Source organism: Dermacentor variabilis, chromosome 3 (genome assembly GCF_050947875.1).
Source record: "Dermacentor variabilis isolate Ectoservices chromosome 3, ASM5094787v1, whole genome shotgun sequence".
Classification (NCBI taxonomy): Eukaryota; Metazoa; Arthropoda; class Arachnida; order Ixodida; family Ixodidae; genus Dermacentor; species Dermacentor variabilis.
In genome coordinates this window covers 32016503-32037643 of record NC_134570.1, presented here as the reverse complement: position 1 = coordinate 32037643, position 21141 = coordinate 32016503, and the positions used below count along the sequence as shown (strand labels likewise).

Sequence of the window (21141 nt, the reverse complement as noted above, 5' to 3'; positions counted from 1 at the left end):
AGAGCCATCGCTTCTTAAATAACATTTATGTATTCATTATAAGGAAAAAGCTGAGCGGTACCTCGTTCTGAACTATTGTGTTCTAGCTAGCTACTCAGTGTTGGGGTAAGGGCCGGCGAAGGAGAGCACGAAAAAGTAAATTGAGTGACAACGATGATAAGGCTAGAGAAATTATATACACAAGATAAAAAAAAAGAACTCCTACAGAACCCCTTTCATGATGGCTTTCGATTGTAAAGCAGGTGGCATTCAAGCGATGTAGCGACACACCGTATTGATTAAGACACCTTTAATAACGACCTGTAGCGGTCATTTTGAGATTTCCATTGCTTCGGTTTCCTTACCAATTGCACGGATCCCACGGTTATGTGAGAATCGGTGTTAAGCGCAGCTTTCTTTGGTATCTTAAATGTGAATGTTATGTAAAACGAAACGCGAATGACGGAAAAGTTCGAATAAAACGACGCAAACAGAATGTACGTTTACGCAGTTCTCTGTGGCCAACTTCTGTTCCGGACTTCACATATGTGTATGCTTAAGAGGAAGCTTTAGCTCGGGTGCTCCTATCTAAATACATGTAAAAGAAGAATTCGTTTTTCTCAGCAACCACTGCACCAAATTTAACAAGGTTTGTTGCATTTAAAAGAAAAACTAAAAATCTAGTTACTGTTAGTTTTCAATTTCCGATTTACATCGTCAATCTTTTACTAAAAATTGGCAAAAATCAAAAACTTTCAGAAAACGAAACTATCGAGTTTACAACTCTTTAACTCAGCAAGGGAAAATGATAACACAATTCTGTGAATTGCATCTGACAGTACATATAAAGCGGACAAAATTTATATGTTACACCTGAATCTAAAAAAAAATCAGTAATATGGTAATACAGCTTTTGCAGAACACTTGTACACAACGTAACAAATTCACGTAAGATATAAATTGACATATCGAATTTGTCCGCTTTGAATGATCTAATGCATGCCGTTTACCGAACCGCGATACCTATTCTTGATGCAGAGATATTAATTTGTGAACTTTGTGCGTCTACTTGTTCGAACTTTCGAATTATCGAAAATCGTTTTCACAGAATTCAGGCCCTAAATCGAAATTCCGCTTCCAACAGTCACTAGAATTTGACTTTCTCTCTCAAATGCAACAAGTTTCATTAAAATCGGTCCAAGGGTTATCCCAGAAAAAAAAAACGTTTTTGCGTTGTACAAGTATTTGAATTGGCCGCGTCAGAGTTGGGCCCGAACTGAAGCTTCCTCTTAACGCTCCTCGCTCAGTGCCGGCTCAAGCAGGACAAGAGGCAAGGAGAACCTATCTCGCCAAATGCACTCTCAAGTCCCAGTTTGCTCAATTCTTTTCCCGCACTCAGCTGCTCCGGTCGCCCACTCCTTCACTTCTTGCCTACTGCCCTGCTTGTCTATTCGGGCACGTACCCATTCTGTGGCATTGGCCAAGAATGGCCACAACACATACCCAGCACGTATCCGGTGGCACATACTCAGTGGACCAAAACGTTCACTGGAGCATCAATTGAAGTCAAAGCGCTGGATCCTGACACGGACATGAAAGACGGCAGAACGTGCGCTCGTCCTGATAGAGTACGTCCTGTCGTCTTTCGTGTCCGTGTCAAGATCCAGCGCTATGACTTCAATTGATGCAACGAACCAACTAGCCCAAAAATATGCACTCCTGGAGTTAACTGGGGGCACATATTCTGTGGCAGAAACCCAGCGCCACTGAATGCTGTTAGCCTTCTGGTCTGTTCGGGCGCAAGACCATTTTGAGGCATTGGCCAATAATGGGCACGTACCCAGTGGACCAAGCTGTCACGTCGTGGCAATTAGACAGCGCCACACCAAAACGGTGTTAGCGTAAAAATGATAATCCCATTAAAAAACCGGAAACACTAATTCTCCAGTTCACTTTCTCTCGGCGCGCCGGTATAGGTAGTTTAATCCTTGGTTTCGCAACAACAATCACGCGACTTCCACTCCAGTCGCTTGCACACGTCGGCAGTCGGCAAACGCCGAACGAGCTCCTGCACGCAACGTCGATACGCAAGCGAGCGCGGTCTGGGAACGCTCACAGCTGACAGGGAATGCGTCGTGGGATAGTATCCTCTCGCGCCTTCTTGACAGAGGACAAAGCGGACTGCCTCGATACATCACGCCTCGATAGCCTGCGCGGTTTACAGCGCGTAAACCGTGGTCTTTCCAGTGCGGATTACACTGCTTTGGGCCGGCCCGTAATCTCGTCTCGCCCGAATTGCGCCCAGTTGAGGAACCCTCGATCAGGTTGGTTGGTTACTTATTTCCGATGTGTACGTCTCGCGAAGCTTGACAAAACCTCAAAGCGCGTTTTGCTTTCCTGATACTGACGACTATCACGACTTCTTTGCATGTTCAGATTCGTTTCTTTTTTTCTGTCGCTGTCACGTAACTTGCATGCTTTTCGATTAGCACTGCACCGCGTTGCGTCTTCATTGAACAGGTGCGTTATCTCTAGGAAGCCAAAGCTCTTCTCCCTCTCCTCCCTCTTCTTGAACCCACAGATCTCCATTAAGCAGTTTGGAAATCATAATTGAGAGCGCTTCGTGACAGAGAAAGAGAAAAAAAAAGTTACATAAGCGTCTATTTTTTTTTCTGTCACGTTTATATAAGTTTCTGCCTCATCACTGACTCTAATAGGAACCGACAAAGCAGTGAGGTCACGAAAATACGAGTGACTAACGTGTAGAAACGCGCTTCGCAAAATAAAATTAAAAAAAAATACTGACTGCTTATTCGCTTACACGAGTTTGCTTACTGACTGATCGTCTAGTGCTATAGTGCTGCGTAGAAACGTGCTCTGCTTACCAATTAGGCTTTCCCACTTCAAGTGCGCTGCTGCGTAAGTGCATACTCAGCCACGAATTTTTATTCATCAGGTGTTGGGAGGAATATACGATGTCAAGCCGAATACTATCTGTCATATCTGGCTGAAACAAGGCAATAACACGACTAGATGGCGATGTAGAACAAGGCTGGAACTTAAAACTCAACCTTCAATGCTAAATCAAGGAGAGGGCTGGCAGATCTGCCAGCCCTCTCCGGCCAGCATTCCATCGATGGAGTAGCACACTGTAGTATAAAGGTTATAAAGATGGATAAGGTGTCTCAGAAGGGCTGGCCAACCTGTCGAAGATGACAAGGCCGCCTTTGACGAAGATATACCCTCCTACCGAAACGTTTGTCAGCCCTTCTGAGACACCTTATCCATGTTTAGAACTTTTATACCACAACCTTCTATGCTAGCATTATCGGAAAGCCTGGCGCATCGGCGGCCATTTTAGGAGTGTGTGTCATCTCAGCAAAATTACCTAGCCAGACAATGATAAGATTAGAAAGCAAAAAAAAAAAAAGAAAAGCGCATTGTTCGGACAGGCTAAGATACAGTAAGCGAGAGGGACAATTTGTGTGCGAAATAGGATTGTCACCATTAGCGAGGAAAAAAAAAAAGAATAACGTCACCAAGGAGAGAGAGGGAAGGAAGGGGGGAGGAAGGGGGGGTGTCGTTCTTTTTTTTCTTTTTTTGTAAAGTGTACTGTATGCAAGTACACAAACTTAACGAAAGCAAAATAAAGCGGCGATACGCCGAGCACGAACTTCACGTGATTGAAATTAATAAACAGCTTTGTATAAATATTGTGACAGTTTTAAAACCTCAATGCTGTTGTTGCAATTGGTCTATTCGTAAGGCATATTAATAGTCTACGAACAAGACAGCAATATGTGGAAGTGTATAGGCGATAAAAAAAATATACGCGACCCTTTAAGGTACTTAGGAAAGTTTAAGGAATTAGAAATTATTTGTTTACGACATAGTTATCTGCTATGCGTGAACACCCGACCGAGAGCTTGCGATGCAGCTTATAGAGCACCGGTATAAGGAGAAGCAGGAAACCGGCAAGTACAGTGGCAGTGTCGGGGTCAAACGGGCAATTGGCACATTTTCAGAGAAACTGGTCGTCCGGTTAAAGAAACACTAGCTATGCGGGAAAGCACGAAACACGCGGAGAGAAAGAACTAATAACGCGTGATGCAGCCGTGATTCAGCATCTTTCAGAGGGTTTTGTGCGCACATTCAGAGCGTTTATTGTCATGCAACAAAGTCACAGTTTGCGTTCTATTCGCAATCCTTACACGAACTCTGCAAACATGATACTCCAGCATTTTCTGTGACTTAATTGGTACAAACAAAAAGAAAGAAGTACAAATTCCAAAATAACAACGTTCATGTCATTTATTTGCATGTCGCTTTTCTTCTGGTATTGCGAATGTGTGCGCCTCTTTGAAAAGCAAATGTAAGTTTCAGAGCGTTTTTTTTTTTTATCACCAGAGCTTGAAAAAATATATTACCTGAGCTGAACAGCTATCTATCTACGCTGTCATAAATAAAGAAAGAACGCAAAGTTGAAGAATAGCGCAAAGAAAACACTAAAAGACAAACCACCCGGAAATTTTCTCGAGAATATTTCGCGCACATGACTACATATTCAGTTTCCTGTTAAATTTTCGTTTTTTATTGTGCTTGATACGTTTATGTGTGATTGTGCCATGTTCATCACAGACCAGACTAGTTTTCATACTGTAGGCTTTGGTGATCGCACTCAAGACTCAAAGAAAGCAAACAGAAAGAAAAGATACAAGTTTGTATCCGGGGCCCACGGGAGCGCGCATTTCAAGGTTATACCCTGTCCTTACATGAGCCCATCCCCTCCCTTCCGACTAGCACATATACTGCGACCTACTCAGGCACTAAAATGCTTTGTCGCGCTGGAGAGCCCGCAAAAGACACAAAACTAGAGCACGTAACACGCTCTGTTATCAAGGGTGCATAAATTGATACCTCGCGCCTCTCCGCTGCCGCCGCAAAAAGTCGAGTGGCAGCATTAAGGCCTTCACGCCTCAGTTTCTGCGACCACCTGCCACGGTCGCTGATAAGCCAAAGAGCACTGCGGTGCCCGCTTCGATGCACTTCTAGCAGGAGCACCACTCGCTGAACAGAGAGCCCGGCCCACAGAGCTACAGTTCCTCGACTCACGTAAGGCGCTTATTTCAAACGAGTTACAATAGTGTACCTATACGCTCGGGCTGCGGCACGTGACTGCTAAGAGCTGGTAAGAGCCAGTTTCAGGATGATAGGCAGATACACCCCGTGTTCTAACCATGGCGATTTCTTTACTTTTCAAGGCCATGCTCCGGACAGCCACTAACGGAGATCCGCCCTCGTGAGGTCCCGGGATTCGACCTCCCGACTTTCTACAAAGGGGTAGGCAGTGGACGGCGACCTACCGCTGCAGCAAATGTCTCATCTGGAAAGTTTACCGGAACATCTTGACACCGCTCGAGGAAGATACAGTGCCCTTCATCGCAGTACAGACAGGAGATGCGGAGAAAACCACCATCATTGGCCACCTTGGGGGAGGCGCTTGTCTCGGGTGTTTCTTCGACGCCACTACTGATCGCCTTCGTCGTGATAGTGACATGGCCGACCTGGGGTGCTTCTACTGTCTGTTACGCCAGCGGACTAAGCAAGGACGTCGGAGAGCCCTCCAAGATCCATCAAGGTGACTCTTATATCCTACCGCGGAAGCCGAACAATACCGGCGTCGGTAAAGATAGCGGCAGCGCGTTTTTCCCGCCGAGGTGTCCGCTAACCGACTCGTGCAAGAACCGCTGCGGAGATCCCTCCGATGAGGAGGAGTATACGTGCCAGTGTGACCCGTCTTGCGTGAAATACGGTGACTGCTGCGTCGACGTCCAAAGGCACTGCTCGCTGGAGCCCTTGGCTGTCGACCAGCCCTCACTGCGTCCTCCTTGCGTGTACGAAACCGATTTTCCGCTGGACCAGTCCTTCTTCTACGTGTCCACGTGTCCCGCCGGTGAAGACCTCAACAGCGACGATGAGGAAGACGACGTAAAGGTTTTGGGCGAAGACGGCATCGTCTACGCGAATGATGCGCGCGCTCGTTGCAACGGCGCAACAAATGCCGTTCCGCTGGCTCTACTGGACGATACGGAAGCAGAAAGCGGCAACAATTCGACACGCTACTTTGTCAGGACCTGCGTGCAGGCCGTTGGCACGTGCAAAATTAGGAATACGGTGTTTGGCGAGCGGAACCTGGAAGACTTGTGCGCGGCATTCCAGGGTCCCGTGAGGTCGTTCCAGACGCCTAACCGGAAGCGGAAGCTCTACAAGAACGCCTACTGCGCGCTATGCAACGGCGACGTGCCGGACCTTCGCTGTCCTGGCGGCGTGGCGACCTATAGCCAAAAGGAAATGGCGAGCTCGCTTTTCCAGGACACCAGAGAGAAGAGCCACGAGGCCACGGACGACATTCCTTCGGCTTTTTCAATTGTCCTTAACTTTGGTTTGGACGGAGTGGAGAAATACAGCTTCTCTTCGGAAAGCAAAGAAACAATGATGCTCAATGAGCAGCGATGCAAGGATGGGTTCATTTGGGATCCTTTCGCCGAACTTTGCCGGCAACTGTATTGTGGTACACAGTTCACTTTGGTGAATTCGAAGTGCATACAGAAACCTCAGGACAGTGTAGAAAACAATGTCACTAACGCGTCGCTGTTCAAAGTCAGGAGCGCCAACTACAGCCGCATTACGGTCGTCATGAATATCAGTCTTGATCGTTCCAGTGACGTACGCATGGAAGACTTGAAGCATTCCCTCACCAGCAGTTTTGTTGAATACTACAACATATCTAATGACAGAATTAAAAATATGGCCGTCACCATATTGTGGGACCCCGAAAAAGTGCACCAATACCTAGAAAACTCGGACAGCGTGTTAGTAATTGAAGAGGGCGACTACGCGCATGAAGACGGCGACGTACCAGACCCTGGTAATAGCAGGGGTTCGCCAGCGACTTTGATTACGCACTTCGACCTTTACGAACCCACGAAAGAAGATCTCGAACCTTCAATAAGCTCGATCATCGATTCCCTGGCGGGAAGCTTCAGTGTTAACTCGATTCTGCTCAAAGAACTGAATACGACGGCAGCGGTGAGTAGCGTGCTGTCGAAGCCCTTTGTCCTCGACGACTGGTGCGGCGAACAGGACGGAGGCATATGGCGCGAGTACTGGAACGACGAATTCGTGTTCTTGCCCAGAACCGAGAACGGCACGGGCATCGGCAAAGTGTACGTGAACAGGACTGGTCGAGTCTTCAAGACGGGAGACTTCGTGGCCAACGTGCTCATCCGAGTCACCGGCGACCAGAAATCGCCTGTGACCACTAACAGCATCGTGGTCGTATGCGACCGCGGAACAGGACTTCCCAAGTCGTGTCCCTGCGTCGACTTCAACACGACGCAGGTGAAGATATTCGAGAATAACACGCTCATGCTCTACGCCGGACCTGGCTCTCTTTCCATCACATGCCGCCACTACCAGCTCATGCCCTACGGAAAGGTGTGCCTCTGCTTGGACGAACTGCGACAGGGGCTCAGAATCCGTGGCCAGCTGTTCGATGGACCAATCATGGCCCTCATCAGTCTCGTGCTGAGCGCCATATCGCTGCTGTGCCTCGTGCTCGTGCTAAGCACTTACTCGCTGTTCGCCGAGCTGCGCAATCTTCCGGGATGGAACATCATCTTTCTGACCGGCTCGCTCTTCGTCATGCAACTGACTTTCCTGCTGAGCCAGCGACAGTCCGTGCAGGGTGCAGCCTGTAGAGCGGCGGCCATCGTCTGCCACTACACAGTCATCAACTCCTTCTTCTGGATGAACGTCCTAGCTTACGACCTGTACAAGACGTTCAGGACGAGTGGCAGCTCCATGGGCGGCACACGCAAGGTTTCCCGCCACCTGCCGTTCTACATGCTGTACGCCTTCGGCACGCCGCTCGGTATCGTGGGCACATGCTTGGCACTGGACTACTTCGATACCCTGCTCTCCCCGTCGTATGGATTGTTCGGCGTCTGTTGGATCGTGAACAAACTGTCGGCGCTGGTCTTTTTCGCCGTGCCCGTGGCGGTGCTCCTGCTGCTGAACTTTGCCTTCTACATCATGACCGTCTACTCCGTGCATAGCGTAGCCAGGTAAGCATGCCCTGTTCATTGCGTATACACACATGTCGTAACGTAGATCGTGTTATGTGCATCACATGCTGCATATTCCCGGGCACGTTCACTACACCCTTCGATGAGATTCTGATTTTTTGACCGGCCCTCATCTTCAAAAGCAATAAAGTCACCGTGCGTGCGAAGGATCAAAACTTATTTGTGTAGTACACCGTGTGACAATGCTCCTGTAGTGATACTCGTGCCACTACAGAAAATTGTTCACGTGCGATCTGTTCACTCACTGCTGAATCAATTTTTCATGAAAACTGGGGTCCCCTGCTGTAGTATGCTCCTACTAAGTATACCGAAAACTGCACCGTGTCTTTTGAAATAAATTTGACTAGGCAATTTGGGGATGCAGCAAGAGGCATCGCTACTGGGATCGGATCATGGACTCCGAGATCTCAGACTTTGCGAACCGAGAAAGCTGAAGTCACATGAGCTATGTCCTCTGTATACTTTTGGCGAAGTGCGCAGATGCTCAATACTCGGATAGAAACGCTGACCCTAACCTTATGACCACTCACTTTTGGCTTGACGCACAAGGGGCCATAAGCTGGCTATGCGCCGCAAAGCAGGGGTATCAAAGCTGAAGCAAATCTGTGAGCGTTCTCAGACGTTTGATGAGCTAGCCTCATTAAGCGATGGTATACGTTCTTTGTTCTTGCCTAAATAAAATTGAGATTACCTTGCATTAATCAAATTCGAGGCAGCAATACAGCGAAAGCTGCGATATAACTGCAGCAAACATCATCTTGAAACACATAAAAATTCAATTGATAGATAACACGCACGAGTATGCAAATGCCAATCTGGGGAGCTACAAGGTACTGTCAGTTGAAGAAATGAACTCCCACAGTTATTGTAACTGCTCCCAAAATAATTTCATATGTAGGAAACGAGAAAGTTATTGTCGGTTTTTCTTTAAACCGGATCAGCTTTACTGCTTGCAATACTGAAGCGATCAGTGCAATAAGCAATAGGGGAATGTATTGCCTCTTGCCTAGCATATTCTAGTACATTTCACCCTTGCAATAGCACTGTGATCCACTCGGCAAATAAAGTTTTATCTGTCTCTCTCCCGGCGGAATAATCAATCAATTAATCATTTATTTACCGTGCGCAGGAACAAGCATGAGGTCTAAGTGGTGGCACACGTATACATTAGAAGAAAAAAAAAAAACGACAGGGGAATATAAGGGAAAAAACAATTAATAAATAAAAACTACCTTGAAAAGAAGAGTGCCCATACAAGGTGCAAGGTGAATACAAAAGAAAAAATAGGAGGAGAATGGCAGTTAAACAATATGTGAAACTCTGACATAACAACGCAAAGCTCGGAAAAGAACAATGGCAGCGAGTTATGAAAAACATCAAGATCATCAAAATAAGCGTTATAAGGACACTATTCTGTGGACGGCTGAGTGTTGGTGATTACTGGCAGGGACATGGAAAGGTCTATGTTCTCTGGTGATCTTGCGCGGAATGCAAGACATAATACAACTGAGAAATTTGGGGCAGGTAAGGATACCATGAAGGAGTTTGAAAAGAAACCGAAGGTCAAAGCGATTACGTCGGCAGCCAAGTAAAAGGCAATGACAATAACCAAACAGTGTTAGAACAAGGTTTAGTGTCCGTGTTAGCAAAGCGGTGATGGTACATGCTTAGAAATTTTTTCTGGGCCCGATCTATAATGTCACTGTTGAATCTGGAAATGTCATTCCAGACGACCGACGCGTATTCCAGTTGAGGAAGATAGATTGCCGTGTATAACTTGAGGAATGGTGTAGGAATAATGAATTCTCTCGATAGTCTGCAATCAGAGCCAAGTGAGTGCGTGCCCTGCATAGCAACGCGTTTATTAGGAGCTGAGAAGTGTAAGGCTGTATCAAAAAGTACACCGAGACCATTGATCTCACAGAGCTTACACTATGATACAGAATCTACAGAATAAGAAAAAGAAATGCTTGCTCATATGCGTGTGAAAGTCATGACTTTGGTCTTAGCAATATTCAAAGTTAGTTTATTATATTTGCGTCATTTAGAAAAAGAAAACAGGTCAGACTGCCGGATGCGACAGCCATCAACAGTATTAATTTCCTTAAAAATCTTGATGTCATCGGCATATAGAAGGAATGAAGAATTCCGAGTGGCGGAAATAACCACATTAATAAAAGATGCAGCAGCTTCGCCCGAAAGGCGAAGATTGCGATAGCAAATTAGTGGATAGCTGTGCGGAGTAAGGATATTAGTTTTAGCGGGCGTATAAACTTGTAAACATTCGCTTACTAACTAAATTAACAATGATAGAATATGTAAGCGTGACTGAACGAGGACCTAGGAAGAAACAGACACACAAAGACAGCGCTGTCTTTGTGTGTCTGCTTTTTTTTTTACATCCTTGTTCAGTCGCGCTTACATATTCTATCAGATTCAAACCAACTAGCCCGCCAACGTGTTTTACCTAAATTGACAAGCATGGTGTCACGTGCGCACAGGTAAAGATAAAAACATCTCGCTCCATGAGCGCGGAAACTCGCGATCAAAATGCTGGAGCGAGGAATCGCGGCAGTAGCAGCGATCGAATAGACCTTCCTGCCTCTGCTTCAACGCGAACCAAACGTCGAAAGCACAGCGCATACGAAGCTAGCGGCACTACGCGCACTCTGCCAGCATCGCAGATCACTTTGACGATCAAGCCCGCGTGGACGCGCACTTTGTTTACGTCGCAGGTCGCTTTCAATAAAGCTTTCAAGACATACGCGCGCCGGCAACGCGTCCCTACGGCGTCCGCCAATCGCGTGCCAAACGCCGTAGTTGACGCCGCGGTTGTCTCCACTCTGAACGGAGCGGTGGGCGAGGAGGACATCGAGGCACCCTAGCAGCCGCCGAAGAATGCCCTCCTCCCTCGCCTGACCCCACTGCCTCGTGTGCGACAGGAGAGGGGGCACGCTTCCGGTCAGCGTTCCTCGCTCGCGCACACGAGATTGAACAAAGCCACATTTTTTTTCTAGGTGGCTTTGGATTGAACCGCGTTCGCCGGCTCACCCTCGCGCGCTTTCACTCGCACATACAGAATACGGTGCACGATGATTTTATCGCCCTTGGACTTGGCGGCGGCGACGGCAAAAATGTGCCTGAAGTGCCCATATAATTGCTATCTCAACAAAATCAAAGAAAGGAGGCGTCCTAATACTTATCCTTGAGGGACGCCGTTAGTTAACATGTAAAACGAAGACTTTTGGCCATTGACGTTAACATGGTCTACCAAAAAGATAACTGCGCAAAATATTTACAATTGACGAGTCAACACCAAAGTGTGTAAGCCTGATCAGAAGCAGTGAGTGGTTTACTACATCGAAAGCTTTGCTGAAATCACTATAAATTGTGTCAACTTGCCTCCTTTGAAGTACCGGCGCGAAGGTATGCGTCATGACACTTGCGAGATTTGTGATAGTGGTGCGGCCTGTGACAAAGCCATGCTGATTCGGAATCAATTAGTTCTTCACAGTAAAATGCAATGTGTTGTTCATAGCAAGCTCAAAAATCTTAGACATGGTACAGAGGAGAGAAACCGGGCGACAATTCAAAACATAGGTGTTACAGCCAGATTAAATACAGAAAAAACGCGAGCAGTTTTCTACATGCGAGGGAAAGTTGAAGTACTCAGAAAGTTATTAAATATATATGTCAATGCTGCGGCAAATATACTGCAGTAAGCTGTTATAATTGCGGAGGGGATACTATCAGGGCCGCGGGACAGGGAAGGCTTTAAGCGTTTACGTATTCGTCGACGAGAGAGAGAGAGAGAGAGCAAATGATAACTGAAAGGTAGGGAGGTTAACCAGGACTGAGCCCGGTTGGCTATCCTACACTGGGGAAAGGGAAACGGGGACGGAAAGATTAAAGAAAGAAGAGAAAGTCCACCGGGGATATCGTTCAGTCACTCAGTCCGGATCACAGACGCTGACTCAATCCTGTATCTTTCAAATATCGCAGCAGCGCTTTTGTGGCCTTTTGTAGCTGCGACATGCGAGGCCATGGTCCCAAGATCTTGTTCAAGGTGAACGGTTTTCTATCTAACTGGTTGAGAGCTGTGCAGAGATCTTGTCTTTCATTTTCAAATGATGGGCAGTAGCACAGTAGATGGTCTATAGTTTCTTCGACACCGCAGGCATTGCACTCGATTTTCATCAAGCACTAGATGTAGGAACTGTTGTGTGCTGCTGATAGACACTAGCGTTTAAATCTGAAGCTTTATATAAGGTTGAAAAATGAGCAACAAAACAATCCGCGGCTGCTCAGACTTCAACTCATGGAGGAAGGAAACTGAGGAGAGGCCCTACCCCTTCGCGCGCTAGGAGAAAAGTGTGGAGGAAGTGACGTAGTAGGTTCTCCTCTTTTTTGCTGAATTTTTATTTCTTTGCCGTAGCGGCCACGCCTTTCGGGCCACAATGGCGGCTCTGTTTTGGTTCTGTGCGCTCACACGTGTTGCTCCGTAGGTTTCGTACCGTGGCAAAGACGCCGTGCGGGCAGGTTTGCGTTGGTCTCCGTGTTTTGTTGCGCTGCGTTATCTGGACCGTGCCCTCCCGGATGTTGCTGTGGCCAGGTGAGACATGAGGAACTAAAGTTTGTGAAATTAACGCGCACGCAACGCTGTACGCAATGTACCGCGCCACGGCAATGGCAACGGACGAAGGAATATCCGCGGAAAATTTTGCCCTCTTTGGCGGAATCATGCTAACGTGTTAACGATTGCTTTGTATTGCTGCGGAGCGCGCGGGTCCGAGCAGCACGGTTGCGCGCAGCGCGGCGTGGTTTCGCGAGAAATGTAAACAAGAGAGGAGAGCTGGCCCGATAGGCGGTGCAAGGCCATGAGCAACGCCAACTTCCGGCTTCACTTTAGCTTCACAAAGAGTGACGTCAGGGCCTCTCCTGAGTTTCCTTCTTCCGTGCTTCAACTGCTCTAGAGTTGATGATGATGATAGTTAATATCTTAACTGAAGTGTGCAAGCGCCCCGTGCTGCACATTTTTGCTGCAATGACACCGTAAGCCCCGATCGCCTAAGCATTGCGTGAAGTGAAATCCAAGCGGAAGCGCCAGCTCTGGCACGTCGGGATTGTTGTAACTTCAGAAGTTGCACCATTCGCGAGCTGACGCTAGGAGCGTGCGATCCTCCGACCGGCTCGCCCTGCACCTGCAGGTCAGCAGGACTTCTTTTCCGCACTAAACGTTTTAATTTCCCCGCCGAAAGCGCTCGCCACTTCAAAGAGTCATTCATAGAGAATGCTCATTTGCACGTCTGTAGATTTCGGACTGCCTTGTTTCGCGGCAAGCGATGTGGGGTGTCCTCAATGAATGCGAGTCGCATTTGTTTGGTGGAAGCCAAAGCTTTGTCTCGCAGTGGCCTCGCACTTTGCGTGGGCGGCTGTCTGGCCGAGTTGACTGGGCCGATCCAGACGACGCTGCAATCACAGGTGGTGACTTTGGTCGGACGATCCTGATACCATTGCATGACACGTGTTCTGTTAAGGAATTTATTGTGGTCTGTAAAGACTGCCGATCCTAGATATATTGCAACGTCACCATGCTGCGGCTCGCTCTGCTAAAAAAGAAGTCGCAGTTTCGCCCAAGAGGCGTAACATCGATTGTGATAGCGAATTAGCAGACAGCTACACGAAGGATAGTAGCCTTATCAGCCGTACAAACTTGTAAACATTCGCTTACTAACTAAACAAGCATGATTTCACACGCTCACTAGCATACATGAATACATCTCACTCAATCAGCGAGGAAACTCGCTGTCAAAACGCTGGAGTGAGCTAGCGCGGCAGCAGCAGTGAGTGAATTGAGTTTCGTGCTCTCGCTTGAACGCGAACGAAGCGGCGAAAACACAGCGCACACGAAGCTGTGAGCACGCGGTGCACTTTCCCCATTGCAGATCGCTTTCGAGATAGGGCCCGGGCGGCCGCGCGCGGCTGCGCCATACCTGTGGAGTATAACCCCCCTCCTCGCCCCCTCACTCCACCCGGTGCCTTGCGCGCGACGGAAGACGGCGCGCTTTCTCCCCGCTTTCCTCCATTGCGAAGGCGAGATTGAGCCGCCATCTTCGGCTAACCGTCGCACGCTTACACTCGCAGATGAAGCATACGGCGCGCGGCGACGTTATCGCCCTTGGACTTTCTACGGAACATCAAGGCGACACCGACGACGACGACGGTGGCAGAAGTGCGTCTGGAGTATCCATATAATTGCTGTCGCAATAAAAAAAAAAGCATAGGCTCCACCGAGTCATTTTTTCGTTAAATGAACAAAAAACCGCCGAAAAAGGCACGTACAGAAGGGAAGAAGCGGACATGACGAGCGCTGGACTTACAAGTACGACTGACAATTTAAGTCCAGCGCTAATCCTGTCCAACTTCTCCCTAGCGGCAGCGTCTTTTTTATGTTTTCCCGTTCACTTACAAGCATGTATCAACTCTCTCAGAAATATTAAACACTGCTCAACTTGCACTTTATCCCCCCCCCCTGCCGCGTATTGGTGCAGGCAGAAACCGGGCACCGTCCTGCGTCGACATAGCGACAAGGGTCCGGCAACGGCGGCCACGTACGTGCGCATGGCGACCGGCATGGGCCTGACCTGGGTGTTCGGCTTTGTCGCGGCTTTCGTGCGCAGCTCAGAAGCTGCGAGGACAGCATTCACCTACCTGTTCATCGTGTGCAACACGCTGCAGGTAATATATGCACGGCGCTGGTCAGTGACTCCGCTCGCATTCATGTGAGCTAAACGAATTAAAGTACTCAATCTACACAGCGATTAATTATATGTGTAGCTTCAAAATTCCCAAGACGTAAACATAAGACAGGATCGCTAAAAACCAGCTGCCACCACCTTGAAAGTGTACTGAACTAGCTCCTGATCACTCCTTACATTCTGTTTACAAGACGTAAGTAATAAACCACGGGAGGACTACGAGTTGATGGGGAAGGGGGTCTGATGGCGTCCTTAGAAGGGCACGACGAAATGAATGTTGGTTATATTGTATGGAACAAGTCGCACTATCGTTTATTGTGTGTGTTCTGTTTAATCCCGTAATTAGTCAAGATAATTAAGCAACTCTGCAAGTCTTAACTTCGCAAAGAAAGCTTGACTTAAAAAGCAAGTCTCATGCCAGCTCATGCGCCGCGATTGTAGGACTGTATTTCCGTTAAACGTGCCGCGCATGAAAGAGCAGCGCATTTATAGCCTGGCGTGCTGCCGCTTGAAAAGTGATAGGGGAACGACGTAGGCTGCGCGATTTGCACCAGCTGCCTCTTGCAGCTCCTGCAGAGCGCCTTTATAGGAGTTCCAATGACAAGTTTTAGTATTTTGCTAGTTTTGTGAACGTGTTTGTCAATACGCACTTACATGCATCTATCAACATCGGCGTCCCCCGGGAGCACGCAGGGCTATATGTGCACAGCGGCTTTCTGGCCATAGTTCGCAAGTATCGCTGTGGTCAGAAATATTAGCGCAGGAATGATTTCCGGATAAGTTCCGACCTCCTATTTTACCTCCCTCCTTCCCCTACTTCGCCTTTCATATATGCGCCTGTTTGCGGCCTCATTCGCGGTGACTGTGTTATACGGCGAGCTCACCGCCGCACACCTTTCGCCCTGCGGCAATTTCAGGGCCTGTTCCTGTTCTACGCGTTCGTGTGCAACCGGAAGACGTACCACCTGTTCAGGGCGCTGTTCTGCAACGTGCGCCGAGGAGCCCGAGCCAAGCTCAGCACTTCTAGCTCCGTCAGCTCCGTCTCGACGGTCACCAGCCAGGCTAGCTTGGCTTCCGTGCGCTCCACGCAGTCGGCACGAACAGCGAACCAATGAGCCGCCAGCGACGAGCGCCTTTGAACTTGCAAAACGCGAAAGCTGCGTACTTAGGGCGCATGTAGATGTATATGCAAGTCATATACGATCCACAGTGTCGAGAAATTGCAGGTATACAGGCGAATGCACAATGTACGCGGCGCAGAGGATCAGTGTTGGTATACATCGCTAGAAAAGTTCGGAGGGACAAAGACGACAGAGAAGAACGCAGGATGAGCGCATTTCTATAAACGGAAGGGTTTCGTTAGGGACGGGTCAATGCGTGATTGAGTGCCTAATGCAACAATGCAATTCTTTGAAAGGGAACGTCAACTTCCTGTTTGTCTCTCAATCGTAGAGATTGCGCGCGGCTGCCTCCAAGGTTGTACGAAACCAAGGCTCCCTTTAAACACGTGAAACCGTCGAGGCATTTTTTTTCACTGAAGAGAATTAACAAAAATACGTCTGCGAGCCTAGCTTCCGGGATGCTCCATATATATGGTGACATATAGCTTCGCCTGTTCTGGGCAATGGCAGACAAATTGGAATGTAATTCCACCTTCGTCTGCACCGCTGACAAGTTATGGTCATTTGGCATGCGCAGGCGTTGTGCTTCATGTTTATATGTCAGTCTCCAATAAAACCCTTTCAGCTAATTGATAGAAAGCGCCTTCCCTCTTCGCGATTTCCTAACAGTGAATCCACACCAACGTGTCCAATTCGCCATTTTGTCGACCAGTGTTGGGCATCCAGATAGCTGTACTTCTACTACGAAGTGCTTCGCCTTCCAGACTAAAAGCGGGTCAAGCTAGCGTTGCCACGTGGCTAACTTAAATGAGCCAGACACTGATTTCACAAAGCTTTTCGCTTGCAAGAGCTGTCTATCACTGGCCAGCCGCGATCGCTAATAATATGGCCAACACTTCGATTACCTAGCACCTACTCAGGAACTATTCTGGTGTAACAGCTTTTTTTTGCCATTATGGACCCCTTTCGCAGTGTACCAACGGAAAACTTTGTGTTTAGCCGGGAGTTCTTTCCAGGCCTGTATAGTTCAACAGCGCTATAGGAAAGTCGTCGTCGTTGTTGTCTCAAGCGCAAACACGCACGTGCTCCGCTGCGACGAAAGTTTACCCACACTTCTTTGTTGTTGTTTTTAACATGCTATGGAATTTTGCGTGACATGCTTTTATAATATCGTCGTACGGCACTATACTGCACGACTAAGCCGCTGCAGATTCAGACGTATACGCACTACACGCCACGCAAAATTGCCGCTGTAACCTAATGGGCAGCCATTTTATTTCGGCGACTGACAGCACGGTGTAAATATTTGTGTTAAGCGCATGTCAGGTATGCCTCATTTTGGTCCAGTGGTGTAGATGGAAGTGGAGCGACACTGTCTTGACTCAACAATCATGCTTCTGCAGATGAGGACGCACAGTGTGCCTTTTCGTACAGCGGCCGTGCTATACTAATTATTGTGATCAACTACGCAACTGGTTTGTTGGTGTTTGCAAGTTTTCAATAAACAATTAAATACGTCCCATTTCCTGCCGGGCAGGCTGACTGAACCATCACACGTGCGAGCTTTTCCCTTACAGGTAAAAGAAACTACAAGACCAGCTTCGAGGCATGCATTTGTCCTTCGGCACTTCAAGACGTCCCTGGCGAGTCCTACGTAGCTGGAGGTCACCATGCAAAGGACTGCATTAATTCAAATGGACGGATGCCGTCCGCAATGCTTAAACAATGTTCAAGCACAGGCCTCAAATCATGCCTATGGTTTGGTGTCTGCACCCGTCAACAACGTAACGCTCAGTAACTTTTGTTTTGGTCAACTCCCTGATTCATCCCGCTTAAGAGACACTAAACAGATAGATTAAGATAAGCTGGATCAGTGAACTAAGTTTAAGGAATAGTAGAAGTCTTACGATCAACGATGACTTTGAAAGTCTGAAAAAGACGCTAGAACGAAAGAAGGGTGGCGATCGGCGCCGCCATCTTGGAAGTTTCCTTGAGAGCACCCCGTGACATCACGAATTTTGAGAGTGCCTTTTCGATACTGGTTAATCGTTTTTCGATAAACAGAGATTGCATTGCATTATAAACGAACCAACAACGCAACTCGAAGTCCTAGAACACTTATTTAGAAAACACCAATAAACCGCCCAAGCACCCGAAGTGCAGTGACCTTTCTCCGTTCCGAACCTGAAGAAAACTCGATATCCGTGACTCTCCACTGACGTAACGACACTGCCGTTTAGGAGCAAACTGTTAAAAAAAAAAGGTAGCTTTAGTGTCGCTCTTCAGTGCCCTTTGAAGAGAACTGTACCTCCAAAGCTCCTACCAAAATTCATGAGCCAGGTAGGCTACCCTGCACTGGGAAGCAGGAAAGGCGATTGAAAGAGGAGAAGGAAGAAAGAAGGTCATAGTCTCCAGTGTTGCGTGCGTAACAGTGGAGACTGTGACCTTCTTTCTTCCTTCTCCTCTTTCAATCCCCTTTCCTGCTTCCCAGTGCAGGGTAGCCTACCGGACTCAGCCCGACTAACCTCCCTACCTTTGCCTTATGACTTATCTCTCTCTCTTATGTGAATGGCAAAGTCGATCGTTTTGCTCGGAACCCATTGCACTGACTTTGATGAGGTTTGTTGCATTTAAAAGCAATACATAAAGGCGAATTGCAATGAAAATCTACTTTGAAAGGCGAATTGCAATGAAAATCTACTTTGACTTGATTCGTTAAAGTAGTATATGCCTCCGAAGCGATCTTGGCAAAGCTGTAGAACTGGCAATTGTATAATTTTCTTATTAGCGGCCGCTAGCCAGCACCAAACAGACGACGTGCGCACCTGGTGGTTGGTTAGCCGCTATGACGCAAGTCTCAGCACTTCAGCTCCAATATTTTCCCATGCGCGATTGGCAGTCGCGGGCGCCGCTCCCTTTCAGAGGCCACGCCGAGGAGCCACGCTTTCTAGGTGATGCGTAAACTGCAAACAGTCTGATCTCTCTCTCTCTCTCGATATATATATATATATATATATAAGGCGGATAATATCCGCCTTACTGTAGACATAAAAGAATGGTATTACTCAATACCACAAAATGAATTGATGGAACGCGTCACTGAATGTATTGATAAATTTGGAGCAGTAGCTTTCCAGAACGCTTCTGGCATGGCAGTAGGTTCTTTTTTGAAACTGTCGTCCATGTATCTGAAGTCTACGCACATAAAATGGAATGCAATCTTTCTACAGAAAGAGGGTGTGTGTATAGGTCCGTGTGTAGCCCCTGTTTTAAGCGACATCTTTTTAGCTTCAAAAGACAACCTGTTAAGCAGTGCTTATCAGGGACAAATGTGATGCAGATCTTTAGATTTTTGGATGATTCTTTAGTGTTCTTAGAGTGTGACAGTCCAGAATTGGAAACTCAGTCACCATCAGTATCATCAGAGTTTAAAACAGCCTTGCATCCTCTAATCTTGACTCATGAGCTTTTGGCCGATAACTGTTAAAGGTGTTTAGATTTGGAAATCACTTCCTCATCGTGTCTTGTTCGCTGGCACTTCAAGCCAAGGGCTAGCAAACCCATGCTCTCCTTCAATTCAGCTCACTCAAAAGTAATAAAAAGCGGCATCGTGCAATGATGTCTAACCAGCGCACTTAAAGTCATGTGTGCATCGGCTGCAAAGCAGCTTTCGCTACAAGGTCAGCTGCCTCATAGGGGCACATTATACTCACCATGTGATCAGATCTGTTGCAGAAAAAATGATCAGGCAGCTCAAGGAGCCTAACATTGTAGACCAGGGTCAAGCAGGCCCTTCTGGAACTAGGTTTGCTATTATCCCATATGTTCACGGCATATCTCACAATCTGAAAAAAAAAAAGTAGGCACACGAGCTGGTGTTCATTCTTTTTTGGCTCCGAAACATCTTGGTTTCATGTGTGCCAAGGTAAATGGAGGATTATCGGGAAAATAAACAGGTGTGCGCAAAAAAACATGGGCAGAAGCATGTCGGTTGTGTAAAGAAAGTAGTTTATTCTGTTCCCTTGTCGTGTGGTTCATCATATGTTGGCTAAACGGGCACGTGTCTGATTGACAGAGAAAGACATTTAATGGCAGAAAGGTGGAGATGTCGGCCTAAGTGAAGTGCCTCTTGCCTGCTACTCCACAATGACAGATTATATGAGCATCGATATGATGTGGAAAACCATCTCTCAGGTCACATTGGAGCCTCACAAGAGCAGTCCAGATTTTGATAGAACCTGTTTTTTCAACAGAGCAGATGATCAACTGACAAGCGAGATATTGGAAACGCTCGAGATCAAGAAGCGTGTTGATGCTTGTATCAGTGAACCCTCAGTTTCTCTATAGACAAAGGAACTGGCGTATCTTGGGAGCGGCACTCAGCTGCTCTGTATCGTGTTTTCGTTGCATGATGCAGATGACAGCAGTTTTTTTTTTCTTGTTGCTTTGACTCTTGGCAGCAGCTATTTATTTCTATGTCAAGAAATAAAACGCTCAGTTGTTAGTGCGCCTACGTGGTTGTCCCGTGTCGTATTCCTTCGTCCGTTGTTTTATTTGGCGCCTTCGTTGTAGTCATGTATAACCAACTCGCCCACCAGCACGTGCTCAGTGTTCTAAAGGTAATGAAATGGCTTTGCACGTTCTACCAAAGTGATTTTCACGAGCATATCTACTATAAGTCGTGAATCCGCAATGAAATTCGACAGTTACACCTGTAAGAAGTTTGATTATATTTTGATGGTGAAAAGATACTCAATGCTCAGCTATTTCGGGACAGATATTAAACAGACCCAATATTTGACGATTTAACGATCTCATGCCGTAAGGCACACCAGTCGTATTATCATATTTTATCCGGACTTCCCCTTCGCCCGCAGGTTAAATGTAGCAAGCTCATCGTTTTCGAATACGGATACGGCGGTACCCCCGAAAAAAACTGGGCATTATGCAAGTTGCGCAAGCTATTTGTTATGGCGGGAGCTGCCCAGCACCAAGCATCCTCCGCAACGCGAGCGTGGGTGGCGAATACTGCACGTCCTCCGCTACGGGGCGTCCCTGCGTCTCGAGAAGGCACAAAAAAATAACCCTCGCTATCAAAGCAGAGTATGCGTAGTAAAGAAGAGCATTACTTATGTG

General features: G+C 47.4%; 1 protein-coding gene across 2 annotated transcripts in view; it reads left to right on the top strand.

The window, feature by feature from the left end:
* LOC142575356 (uncharacterized) overlaps positions 1-18026 on the top strand; it is a 56387-nt gene extending 38361 nt beyond the window's left edge. Inside the window, exons 1-4 of one of the 2 annotated variants that reach the window (XM_075684676.1) lie at positions 2100-2303; positions 5241-8105; positions 14678-14864; positions 15802-18026. In XM_075684676.1, the coding sequence (XP_075540791.1) occupies positions 5437-8105; positions 14678-14864; positions 15802-15999 (3054 nt within the window). In that variant the 5' untranslated portion in view covers positions 2100-2303; positions 5241-5436 and the 3' untranslated portion in view covers positions 16000-18026. Of the gene's footprint in view, positions 1-2099; positions 2304-5240; positions 8106-14677; positions 14865-15801 lie in introns of those variants that run through there. The other variant, XM_075684677.1, reaches the window with a different exon arrangement.
* Positions 18027-21141: the final 3115 nt, after the last annotated feature.